Source organism: Natator depressus, chromosome 11, assembly GCF_965152275.1.
Source record: "Natator depressus isolate rNatDep1 chromosome 11, rNatDep2.hap1, whole genome shotgun sequence".
NCBI classification, from domain to species: domain Eukaryota; kingdom Metazoa; phylum Chordata; order Testudines; family Cheloniidae; genus Natator; species Natator depressus.
The window spans coordinates 76,549,570-76,562,893 of NC_134244.1; the positions used below are offsets into that span (position 1 = coordinate 76,549,570).

The 13,324-nt window shown below is 42.0% G+C and overlaps 1 protein-coding gene across 5 annotated transcripts in view; it reads left to right on the forward strand.

Moving 5' to 3' along the window:
- The window catches only part of DIP2A (disco interacting protein 2 homolog A), a 254,159-nt gene that overhangs the window by 220,539 nt on the left and 20,296 nt on the right, over positions 1-13,324 (forward strand). For all 5 annotated transcript variants that reach the window (XM_074968204.1, XM_074968206.1, XM_074968205.1 and 2 more), the window contains 5 exons: positions 789-910; positions 1,242-1,353; positions 1,707-1,816; positions 7,667-7,797; positions 11,460-11,628. In XM_074968204.1, coding sequence (XP_074824305.1) covers positions 789-910; positions 1,242-1,353; positions 1,707-1,816; positions 7,667-7,797; positions 11,460-11,628 — 644 coding nt within the window. The remainder of the gene's footprint in view (positions 1-788; positions 911-1,241; positions 1,354-1,706; positions 1,817-7,666; positions 7,798-11,459; positions 11,629-13,324) is intronic.

The window sequence follows — 13,324 nt, forward strand, 5'->3', positions numbered from 1 at the left end:
TTTATAACCTACCACACCATCTCAAACTTCATGGAATGTATTAATTAGAGAATTGGAGAAATGTAGGACTTGAAGGGATCTCAACAGGTCAGCTAGTCCACCAAATGTACCTAGACCATCCCTGACAGGTGTTTGTCCAACCTGTTCTTAAAAACCTCCACTGATATGGGTTCCACATCCTCCCTTGGTCACCTGTTCAGGTACTTATCTGCCCTTATGGGTAGAAAGTTTTTCCTAATAATGAACCTAAATCTTCCTTTCTGCAGATTGAGCTGATTTCTTCTTGTACTATCTTCAGTGGATATGGAGAACAATTATCACCATGCTCTTTGGAACAGCCCTTAACATGTTTGAAGATTGTTATTAGGTCCCCCCTCAATCTTCTTTTCTCAAGACTAAACATGTCCAGTTCTTTAACCTTTCCTCACAGATCAGGTTTTCTAAACCTTTGATTATTTTTGTTCTCTGCTGGATTCTCTCCAGTTTGTCCAAATTTTTCTTAAAAGGTGGCACGTAAAACTGGACATTTGTCGAAATGTATTTCAACAGATCTTCTCATCTGAAGAGCTTAAATAATTACTACAAATGTACTAATATTTAAATGCAAAAAACTCAAAACCCCCAGGACGGGCTACTTCCTGAGGCAGGGCACTGGTTTACATGAACCTTTTATGACAAATATCTTGTATAGTCTTTTAATTCTTAAAATGTAGTGAGGATATTTTTTGGAATTGGTATGAGAGATTATGATGATTTGTGAAATTAAAACTAGTTTTTGTCCTTAACAGGAGTAGACCTAATAGCAACTTTCTATGGCTGTTTATATGCCGGCTGTACACCCATAACAGTTCGACCCCCTCATCCACAAAATCTTGCCACTACTCTGCCCACTGTCAAGATGATTGTAGAGGTATGAGAGATTCCATTGTGTATTGTTTTTGTTTTGTTTAAAACTGTTGATCTAATAAGTAAAAAATTGCCCAATAAACATCATGGTACAGTAAATATAAAATAAGCTGAATTTCTGAAAAATTTTGTGCTGTGACCCTCTGACCCAGAGTCAATACATGTTTCATTAAACTGGTTTAAAACTTGTTTTCCATTATCACCATTTTCTTTTTCTTCATTTAGAACTTTTTTTTATAATCAACTCCTTCAGGTTGGACTGACTTGAGTGGATATTAAAGCACAAGAGCATCCATTCATCAGTTTTAACTTTTTGAATGTTGTACTTTGTACAGGTCAGTAAGTCTGCATGTATCCTTACAACACAAGGAATAATGAAACTGCTGAAGTCCAAGGAAGCTGCCACAGCTGTAGATATTAAAACATGGCCCACCATTTTGGATACAGGTACCAGATGTCTAACTACTTGCTGCTAATATAATAAGATTTTAATTTGCATATGCAAAGAAGTGTGGATAACTGAAAAGATACATCATGGCTTTTCCAATATGATTTAAGGCTGTTAGCATAACTGGCTGTCTTTGCAAGGATGTCAGTTAGCCTCGAGACCTGTAAATTACTTATCTTGTTAGCACAGCTGGCTAGCTGGATTGGTGTTGAGTCTCTTGTATTGTGGCTTCATGTCAATCCATAAACCATGAATAACCTAATATTCCAATGTTTTAAAGGTTTTATTATCCTGCTCTACCTTTTCCAAAATAGTAATGTGTAATTGTATTGCTTTTGTGTATTTTAAATAGATGATATACCTAAAAAGAAGGTGGCTAATATTTTTAGACCTCCATCCCCGGATATGTTGGCCTATTTGGACTTCAGTGTGTCTACGACTGGCATATTAGCAGGAGTAAAGGTATATTAATTGAATTGAGATGATTGTCTTAACTGGTTTCTTCCCTGAAATCTTTTCATATTCTTTATTCCATTCAACTCAATCTGGGAAGAAGCCTAAAAATGGTGAGAGAGATGTTTTAATGTAAGCATATTTCAAATCTCACATTGCAATCAAGATTTCTGATGTAGAAATGTCAGACACAGCTGTCTAGAAATAAATTTTAGTCTCTAAGGTGCCACAAGTACTCCTGTTCTACACCAAATATGAGCCCCAGGAGGATACAGGATGGATTGAAGAGGATTACAAGGGAGAATAGGAATGGAAAGAACTTGCAGGCAGAGGGAACAGGGGATAGACTGGAGAATAGCACCGTCACCAGGAAAAGGCAGGTCTACGTGATCGGGGACTCTTTACTGAGAGGAATAGACAGGCCTGGAACCAGAGCTGAACCAGAGAATAGAAGGGTGTGCTGTCTTCCAGGTGCTAAGATACGGGATGTAGACCTGAGGTTGAAAAGGATCCTAAAGGGAGCGGGAAAGAATCCCTTAATTATCCTTCATGTGGGAACAGATGATACTGGTAGATTCTCGCTGGAACGTATCAAGGGAGATTATGCTAGGCTGGGGAAGACGCTTAAGGAAATTGAGGCTCAGGTGATCTTTAGTGGGATTCTGCCTGTTCCTAGAGAAGGGCAACAAAGGCGTGACAAGATTATGACTGTCAACAGATGGCTTAGGCAGTGGTGCTATAAGGAGGGCTTTGGGATGTATGGCCACTGGGAGGCATTCATGGACAGAGGACAGTTCTCTCGGGATGGACTTCATTTGAGTAGGAAAGGAAATAGACTTCTAGGATGGAGGCTGGCACAACTGATTGAGAGCTTTAAACTAGGAATTTGGGGGAGATGGTTGGGAGATGTCCAGGTAATCTCCATACCGGATTTTAGCATTGAGAGGGAAAAAAACAGAGTAAGAAAGGATACAGCCGTGGGTAGGAGGAAGGGCAGGGTGGATACTAATCTAATAGGTCATACTGGCTGTAGAATGACCGTGCCTAATCGGGTACAGAATGTGAGCGAGGCCAAACAGCAAAAATTAAGATGTTTGTACACCAATGCGAGGAGCCTAGGTAACAAAATGGAGGAACTAGAGCTACTGGTGCAGGAAGTGAAACCAGATGATATAGGGATAACAGAAACTTGATGGAATAGTAGTCATGACTGGAGTACGGGTATTGACGGGTATGTGCTGTTTAGGAAAGACCGAAATAAAGGTAAAGGTGGTGGAGTAGCACTGTATATCAATGATGAGATAGAATGTAAAGAAATAAGAAGCGATGGAATGGATAAGATAGAGTCCGTCTGGGCAGAAATTACATTGGGGAAGAAAACTACTAGATTCTCCCCTGGGATAGTGCTTGGGGTGTGCTATAGACCACCGGGATCCAATCTGGATATGGATAGAGCCCTCTTTACTGTTTTTAATGAAGTAAATACTAATGGAAACTGCGTGATCCTGGGAGACTTTAACTTCCCAGATATAGACTGGAGGACGAGTGCTAGTAATAATAATAGAGCTCAGATTTTCCTAGATGCGATAGCGGATGGATTCCTTCAGCAAGTAGTTGCTGAACTGACGAGGGGATGCCATTCTAGATTTGGTTTTGGTGAGTAGCGAGGACCTCATACAAGAAATGGTTGTCGGGGACAATCTTGGTTCAAGTGATCATGAGCTAATTCAGTTCAAACTGAACAGAAGGATAAACAAAAGTAAATCTGCAACTAGGGTTTTTGAAAATGGGCTGACTTTCAAAAATTAAGGAAATTAGTTAGGGAAATGGATTGGATTGAAGAACTTGTGGATCTAAAGGCAGAGGAGGCCTGCGATTACTTCAAGTCAAAGCTGCAGAAGCTATCGGAAGCCTGCATCCCAAGAAAGGGGAAAAAAATCATAGGCAGGAGTTGTAGACCAAGCAGGATGAGCAAGCATCTCAGAGAGGTGATTAAGAAAAAGCAGAAAGCATACAGGGAGTGGAAGAAGGGAGGGATCAGCAAGGAAAGCTACCTTATGGAGGTCGGAACATGTAGGGATACAGTGAGACAGGCTAAAAGTCAAGTAGAGTTGGACCTTGCAAAGGGAATTAAAACCAATAGTAAAAGGTTCTATAGTCATATAAATAAGAAGAAAACAAAGAAAGAAGAAGTGGGACCGCTAAACACTGAGGATGGAGTGGAGGTTAAGGATAATCTAGGCATGGCCCAATATCTAAACAAATACTTTGCCTCAGTCTTTAATAAGGCTAATGAGGATCTATGGGATAATGGTAGCATGACAAATGGGAATGAGGATATGGAGGTAGATATTACCATATTTGAGGTAGAAGCGAAACTCAAACAGTTTAATGGGACTAAATCGGGGGGCCCAGATAATCTTCATCCAAGAATATTAAAGGAATTGGCACAAGAAATTGCAAGCCCATGAGCAAGAATTTTTAATGAATCTGTAAACTCAGGGGTTGTACCATATGATTGGAGAATTGCTAACATAGTTCCTATTTTTACGAAAGGGAAAAAAAGTGATCCGGGTAACTACAGGCCTGTTCGTTTGACATCTGTAGTATGCAAGGTCTTGGAAAAAATTTTGAAGGAGAAAGTAGTTAAGGACATTGAGGTCAATGGTAAATGGGACAAAATACAACATGGTTTTACAAAAGGTAGATCGTGCCAAACCAACCTGATCTCCTTCTTTGAGAAAGTAACAGATTTTTTAGACAAAGGAAACACAGTGGATCTAATTTACCTAGCTTTCAGTAAGGCGTTTGATACCATGCCACATGGGGAATTATTAGCTAAATTGGAAAAGATGGGGATCAATATGAAAATTGAAAGGTGGATACGGGTCAACAGGGAGACTACAGCGGGTCCTACTGAAAGGTGAACTGTCAGGCTGGAGGGAGGTTACCAGTGGAGTTCCTCAGGGATCAGTTTTTGGGACCAATCTTATTTAATCTTTTTATTACTGACCTCGGCACAAAAAGTGGGAGTGTGCTAATAAAGTTTGCGGATGATACAAAGCTGGGAGGTATTGCCAATTTAGCGAGAGACCGGGATATCATACAGGAAGATTTGGATGACCTTGTAAACTGGAGTAATAGTAATAGGATGAAATTTAATAGTGAGAAGTGTAAGGTCATGCATTTAGGGATTAATAACAAGAATTTTAGTTATAAGCTGGGGACGCATCAATTAGAAGTAACGGCAGAGGAGAAGGACCTTGGAGTATTGGTTGATCATAGGATGACTATGAGCCGCCAATGTGATATGGCTGTGAAGAAAGCTAATGCGGTCTTGGGATGCATCAGGAGAGGTATTTCCAGTAGAGATAAGGAGGTTTTAGTACCGTTATACAAGGCACTGGTGAGACCTCACCTGGAATACTGTGTGCAGTTCTGGTCTCTCATGTTTAAGAAGGATGAATTCAAACTGGAACAGGTACAGAGAAGGGCTACTAGGATGATCTGAGGAATGGAAAACCTGTCTTATGAAAGGAGACTCAAGGAGCTTGGCTTGTTTAGCCTAACCAAAAGAAGGTTGAGGGGAGATATGGTTGCTCTCTATAAATATATCAGAGGGATAAATACTGGAGAGGGAGAGGAATTATTTAAGGTCAGTACCAATGCAGACACAAGAACAAATGGATATAAACTGGTCATCGGGAAGTTTAGACTTGAAATTAGATGAAGGTTTCTAACCATCAGAGGAGTGAATTTTGGAATAGCCGTCCAAGGGAAGCAGTGGGAGCAAAAGACCTATCTGGCTTTAAGATAAACTCGATAAGTTTATGGAGCAGAAGGTATGATGGGATAACATGATTTTGGCAATTAATTGATCTTTATTCATGGGAAATAGGCCCGATGGGATGTTAGATGGGGCGGGATCTGAGTTACGACAGAGAATTCTTTCCTGGTTATCTGGCTGGTGAATCTTGTCCATATGCTCAGGGTTCAGCTGATCGCCATATTTGGGCTCGGGAAGGAATTTTCCTCCAGGGCAGATTGGAAGAGGCCCTAGAGGTTTTTCGCCTTCCTCTGTAGCGTGGGGCACAGGTCACTTGCTGGAGGATTCTCTGCTCCTTGAAGTCTTTAAACCACGATTTGAGGACTTCAATAGCTCAGACATAGGTGAGAGGTTTATCGCAGGAGTGGGTGGGTGAGATTCTGTGGCCTGCATTGTGCAGGAGGTCAGACTAGATGATCATAATGGTCCCTTCTGACCTTAATATCTATGACTCTTTTTAGAAATATTCAGTTAATGATGGTTATAGCTCGGGAATTGGTGAGACTTAAGAGAAGAGGTGAAGGCCTGGTCTACATTGCAAAGTTACGTTGTTGTCAACTGTCTTGCGTCAGTCTAGTCGTGCATGTGTCCACACTTAACTTTGTCTCGCACTGATGTAAGAGCTCTCTTACACCAACATAGAGACACCACTACCCTGAGCAATATTGAGCCATGGTTGATGTACTGAGGTCAACACAGCACAAGCATGGACACTTGTTACCAAGTCAACCCTAATAATCCTCCAGCAGCTGTCCCACAGTGCCTCATGCTGACCACTCTGGTCACCATTGTGAACTCCACTGCCCAGGGGTCACATAGACCAGAAGCCCCCTATTGCCACCACCCACCATTTAAAGCCCTGTGAATTTTTGAAATTCCTTTTCCTGATTGCCTGACTTGGTGAGCACACTGCTCTCCTTTAAGTGCAGCTGACCTTGCTGGCACCACACTCCTGTCTGGAGACAGGAGATACTGGATCTCCTGGACCAGTGGGGAGAAGAGACTGTGCATGAAAGCTAAGGAGCTGCAGCAAGCACACCAAAAGGCCAAGGAGGCCAAGAATCGGTGCTGAGCCGCAGACCTGACATTTCTACAAAGAGGCACATGTCATACTCAGTGGAGACCTCCCACCCATACGCACCACAGTGGATACCTCCAAAAGCCCAAGTCACAGGTCCCTGCCATGAACAGCAAGGAGGAAGAGGTGGACAAGGAGGAGGAAGATGGGGGGACAGGCAGTTGGGGGTCCAGCTGCATAGTGAGCCAGGACCTGTTTTTTTAGTCCAGCCAGTTGAGCACAGACGAGCCCAACACAGGAGAAGGAACCTCAGGTAAGTGTATAGATAAATTTTCCATTGCAGGGATGGCACCCTGTGATAGGGTGCTAATCTACCCATGGTGCTCTGCACTGTACATCGAAACAAGCACTCCTGCTGAGCACGTACACCACCAACACAAGGAGCCAGGTGTGCACGCGAACAAGTGATGTACTGAATGCAATGGCTCTATGCCGACGTAACTTGCGTCGACATAAGTTTGTAGCATAGACATGGTCAGAGAAGGGATAGTCCTGAAGTTAAGGGGCATGACTGGGAGTAAAGAATCCTGTTCTCAACTACCACAGAAATGCTGTTCAACTACAGGCAAATCACTTAAAGATGACCCTCAAAATATCTTAGCAAACACAGGGCTTGTACCTTTCTGTTCCTGTAGGATGCATACAGAGGGCTTACGGGGCCGGGGGGTTAAAAAAATTTTCTCTGTTTTGTACTTTAGACTTTTCAGGAATGTCAACTCTGGTCTTCCCTGTGCTTGCTGGAGGACGCCCTGGATATCTGAAGATGTACATTACTGGCACTCGCACCTTTACTGAAGGGGTTACATGATGCTGAACATGGCTTCCCTTATTCACAGTGACTGCAAAATCGTGGCCAGCATCATGGCCTCTACCCCCAGTATTCCCAAGTGTGTTTAAACATGTAAAAATTTCCTAAAGTCCATGAGCCTTTCATGAGCCTGTTTTCCTTCTCCAGATGTCACATGCAGCTACAAGTGCCTTATGTCGCTCTGTAAAGCTACAGTGTGAACTCTACCCTTCACGACAGATTGCCATCTGCCTTGACCCTTATTGTGGCCTCGGGTTTGCACTATGGTGCCTCTGCAGGTACAGTATTTAAACCTTATACTTACCTGGGGCTTCCTTGCTTTTCTGTTTTCTGTCTGCCTGCTCTGTTTGCAGTCACTATTATGGTACTTTTTACGTCTGGTTATCTGGCAACTTTCTGAGACCCAAACTCATTTGTTTTGTAGGAGAGAAGAAATGTTGTTGTTTGTAAATACGGGTTACTTAGATTTCAAGTACAAGAGAGAGAGGATTTCAGTATTGGTTTCATCTAGATCAGTGGTCCTCAACCTGTTTATCATATGCAACCCACAATGTGTTACCTGGGCCTCAGGTTGAGACCCACATTGCCCCTCCCCACAGACCCCTATGCCCAGCACCTCCCGTTCAGAGACCCCTCCACAGAGTGGGACCAGGAGTGGGGCCCTGGGCAGGCGGCCGGGTGGCAGGGACCTTGGATCTGGCCATGCAGCAGGGCAGCCCAGCCCAACAGCAGCCCGGCCCTCATGGGGAAGCTCCTGGACCTTCTGCAGGGCTGGCTGGCGGCCCTGACCCCGCTGTGCCAGGCAGCCGGGAACCCAGACCTCATGCAGCCTTTAGCACACAGCTGGGCCACAGCTGTGTGCTAATTGTGCTGCATGGGGCCTGTGGGTTGAAAACAGCTGATCTAGATCAAATAAACCTCTCCAAAAGTCTCTTGGAGGCAGGGGCCCTAACTCGATACATGTACATAAAGCACCCAACACCAGATTGGCATTATACAGTAATAAATAACAATGTAATTAGAAGCAAGCAATTTAACATTTCCTAAAATGCAAGGGGAAGTGTTTGGCTCAGATAGTAAAATCACTAAAAATTCAACACATCCAGTACTGTTGTACAATTGTTCGTGTCTCATTACCTAATTCATTTTAAATTGAGTTAAGCTAATTACTTAGTTTTTGATTGGGTATGAGCCGCCCTCTGCTGTGAAATGCTTTCACTTTTTAGATGGTTAATGAATCGATACATAAATGGAATACAAGAGGTTTAATTAAACAAAGATCGAAAATCGAGACCATTGCAATAAGTCAGGTACCCTGCATTTTAGATGGTGGGGAAATAGTGGGGGAAGGAGAATAAATTTAATTTAAATCTTGAGAACATCTTATGGTTTCAGCAAGGGCGGGGAAAAAAGCATTGTTTCAAAATACAGTTAAATAAAATCAGACAGTCTGTGTTCTTTATTGGTGTGCGTTTTTTAAAGAAAGGGGACTTGCATATATGAGGTGCTTTCTCACGTTACATAAGCCCTGCTGGACTGCATACAAAGCTAGGTTTCAGAGTAACAGCCGTGTTAGTCTGTATTCGCAAAAAGAAAAGGAGTACTTGTGGCACCTTAGAGACTAACCAATTTATTTGAGCATAAGCTATGCTCAAATAAATTGGTTAGTCTCTAAGGTGCCACAAGTACTCCTTTTCTTTATACAAAGCTAGGTTGCTCTCTCTGAATGCAGCATTATTGTTTTTTTAATCTATTTGGAGTACAGAATTGATCCAGAAACAGAATACAGAGGAGCTATTTAAAAAACCCAAACCTCTTTGTAGTACTGGCCATTGACAAGCCAAAAGTTTTTGAAGGGGCGAGCCTGGCAGGGAACATGGTCACCCACTGAATGCACACTGGGGAAGCTGGAACACTCTGAACAATACTCTTCTGAGCCTGTTTTTCAGTGTGCCACTGAAAGGGTTGTTCCTTTGTTCCCTTGACACTAATTGATTTAAGACCGTATTTACCAATGTAGCATCACACAGACATACATCTGTCATTTTGAAATTAACAAACTATATTAAAAAAATAAAGTTGGAACTAATTCAAACTCTCTCTTGCTTTCCATTCCTATCTGCTAACTGTTAACCAGATTCTAAATTAAAATCTTTGATATGAACATAGACTCTGTTCGTTGGAAGCTGACAGATCCAGGGCACCTGCTGGGGAGAACACAATAAAACTTTCATTGACATTGAAAGGTGAATGGATCTACAGTCAACCAAAGATCCAGTTGACCCATTAGGAACCACTTAGTGCATTTTCTGGAAGACTGATTCTCTAACAACATTATACATTTATCTAACAAATATGTGAAAGGCAGTTGAATTTATGAGGAATAGTAACTACTGTGGGAACAGTAGTACTAAAATCTTCTGTGGGTAGGTAGTGACAAAACCCTTTTTGTAATAGGCCAGCATTCGTATTTTATAACGAATAAGATAGAAGATAAGAGATAGAAAGATAGAGATATTTGACTTTTCTGTCAAGGGAAAATCAGAGGGTATCTAGTAAGAGTGGGGTTAAATGTACACGCATGATGGGTAGAAATAACGCTGGTCGTAAAATCTTGATGAGTTCTTCAACCTCTCTGTTGTCTCACATTCTGGATCCATCATGTGCTGTAATTATTTGTTAAATTATCAATAGAGAATTTTTTTGTTAATTGCAAGTTTTATTTTTTTAATGTATGCTGTCTAGTGAAATGTTTAAACTGGCATTGCTTCCCTCGTTAGTTTTTCAGCATCATGAAAATAAGTTCAAGTCCTCCTCAAAAGGACTCCTCCTTATTGTTGTCTCATTCTGAAATACATTTAGCAGGCAGTGTTTACTGGCTACCTTTCTTTTTTCAGTGAAGTTTGGAGTATTTCTTTATCGCCCACCTTTTGTCCTACAATCAGAAAAATTATCTTGTGTATAACACTTTAATTTTTCTCATGTAGCTTGTGTGTATATATAAAACCTTCCACTGAAGGCAAATTTAGCATGCTGGATTCTGTTTTTGTCTTACACTGATATTAACAGTGAGGAAAATGGCCAGTTCCCCGATGGATGTAACCTGGGAATAGACTCATTTCCGAGACTTTGAGACCTCTAGGGGGTGGGTGGTTTATACTCACAGGTGGAGAGTCTGGGTTGAGTCCCCTCCTGCCCCATATTCCTGCTTCATGCACTGCCCACTGGCTCCTCTGGGAGAACAGCCTCCGCCAACTGCTACATCTCTCCTCTTCCTCTGCTCAGAAAGCAGTGTGGGAGGTGGTTTATGCCTGCAACAGAGACTAGTGAGATGGAGCCCACAGCAGATCTCTGGCTGAGGAGGAGGTGGGATGTGGACCACAGCAGAGCATTGAGGCTGAGGCTGACAACCCAGCTGTGGGGTGACTCTTTGGATGGCTTTAACTTGGAGGTTCTGTGGGAGGCCTGGGAAGGTAGTGGAGGGCTCCATTTGAAAATGGGTGAGGGACAATATGGGATCATGAGTTTGAGGGGTCCAGGAGCAGACGAAGTGCACAAGGTGAGAGTCTACTTGTCCTCAGCCCTTTGGTATGATTTACTGAGGGTGCGTATACGCTCCCTGAAATTTAATCCCTCTTTACACTTTGAATCACTTTATTTGGCTTTCATAAATTAAAATCAAACTTCATTATATTGGAGGACGGACTTCCCTTAGCTCTGACGCAAGCTGTCACTCTGCAAACCCCAGTGGGATGCCTGGATGCTTGCTTTGAATGGAGGGCTAACTGAGTTTTAAGCAGGCGCTCTGGGTACTTAGCTCTGCTATTGGTCTGCTTTATCTCGGTCTTTCCATGCCTCCTCACTTTTGGCATGATGCCTGTTCATCATAGTTGAAGTGTACTTTATCGGTGTGTTTCTCTCTCTCTTGGGTGGCGGATAGTGTATACTCAGGACATCAGTCTATTTTGGTCCCTCCTCTTGAACTGGAGAGCAATGTGTCTTTGTGGTTGTCTGCTGTCAGTCAGTACAAAGTGCGGGTCACCTTCTGTTCTTACTCGGTCATGGAGATGTGCACCAAAGGCCTGGGAACACAGACAGACGTTCTTCGGGTAAGTGGACTTCACTTCTGCGTATACTAATGTACAAGTATCTCTCGCTAATGTTTTTAGTTTGTTGTAGGTCATCAGCTGAAAAATGAGCTCCTTCATGGAATCTCTGAAAGCCCTTGATTATGCTTTGCTTCTTGGCAAATGCTATAGTTGAAATTGCAGGAAGTTGTCACTTGCTCACAAATTTCAGAAAAAAAAAATCACATTTTGGATTTGGTGTTTCCATGCTTGATCTCAAGTAACAAGGTATTTTTATTTTTGAAATTTTGAGGAAAATACTCCGCAGGTTCAGTGAACTCGTTCTTTCTGAAAAATGAAAGCCAAAAATAAAACAGAATCCTGCCACCCATTTGTCAGTCCCTTCTTTTCCTATGTCAGAATTCTCCACATCAAAAGTTCTGAACCATTAAGTTGTCCATTAGCTGTTGCCACACAGACACAAAGACCAGAATGGACATAATAAATTGTACTCTGAGCCAGAACATAGCTCTAAATTTTGGCAATTGGCAAGAACAAAAGCTTACCAGTTGAAACCTGCAACTTCCCATCAATTACAAGTAACATGGGTTTTTGCTGCGATACCACTTTTGTGAAGGTCTGTGTATATCCCACACAGACTGATAACATTTTATATTTTGTCTATATTTATATTTTACAGACCTCTTCCCTTTAGATACATTGGGCAGCAGTTTCAGCATCCAGTGAGCATATAGAAAGGATGGCAGCTTGGAGTGAGCTGGTTCATTAAGGGCTTATTGTTTTTTTAAAAACTCCCATCCTGTTCCCACTTCTGAGGCATCTGTGCCATGGAGTAACACTGTACTCACCCTCAGCTGACACAGCCTCTTTTTGAGCAACCTGAGCTCAGGGATCTCAATTTTCAAATATGGAAGTGGGTGACAGTGAGCTAGCATATGACAAATCAGGCAGCAGAGCCCTACAGGCGTGTTATACCTCCCAAATTCCAAGGTGCTGTCAGAATTTCACCTTAGTCAATCATCACACTCCTAAAAGTTCTTTTCCTTAAGCTAAATGTACAAAAGCATCCGTTTGGGTGGACACACAAGTCCTTGAAAATCAATCCAAATTTTTGTTGCAGTTTACACCAACACATCAATTTGAGCAGAATCCCAAATAAATCACCCACTGCATTTCTGATGGTTACCTGTTAGCAGAACTCATCTTAATGCACTGGGTAACCATTTATCGTTGCATATTTTTTGCTTGGCAAGATCTTTCTGGAGGTTTTTAGTATACAATAAAAAATCCATTATTTTGTACTTTTAAGGGAAGAATAAATAAGCTATCTCTCAATCTTTTTCTCTAAAGGTGGTAATTATACTGTAGTTCCATGTTCATCTACAGCACCCTTTTTCCCTTCTATGTTTGAGGGGAAGATTTCTGTTCTGAGACCCATAATTTGATTGAAAAGGAACTCGGGTCTTATTTCAGTGGCAGAAGAGCTCACACTGAAGCAGTGATTTTACTACTCAGAATTGTAGTTGGGGACTTTTCCTAAGTTGGAAACATACAGAAGCAAAGACCCAGAAGTGGGTACCTATTATAGTTGCTATCTTCAGAGGTTACTATCTTCGTTCATTCTTACTGCTAATGCCAAAAAAATCATTACCATTAACCTGGCTGACAGTAGTAGACTTCCTTTTGCCTGGTAGTCTCGTTGTGATCCCTTTAAAAA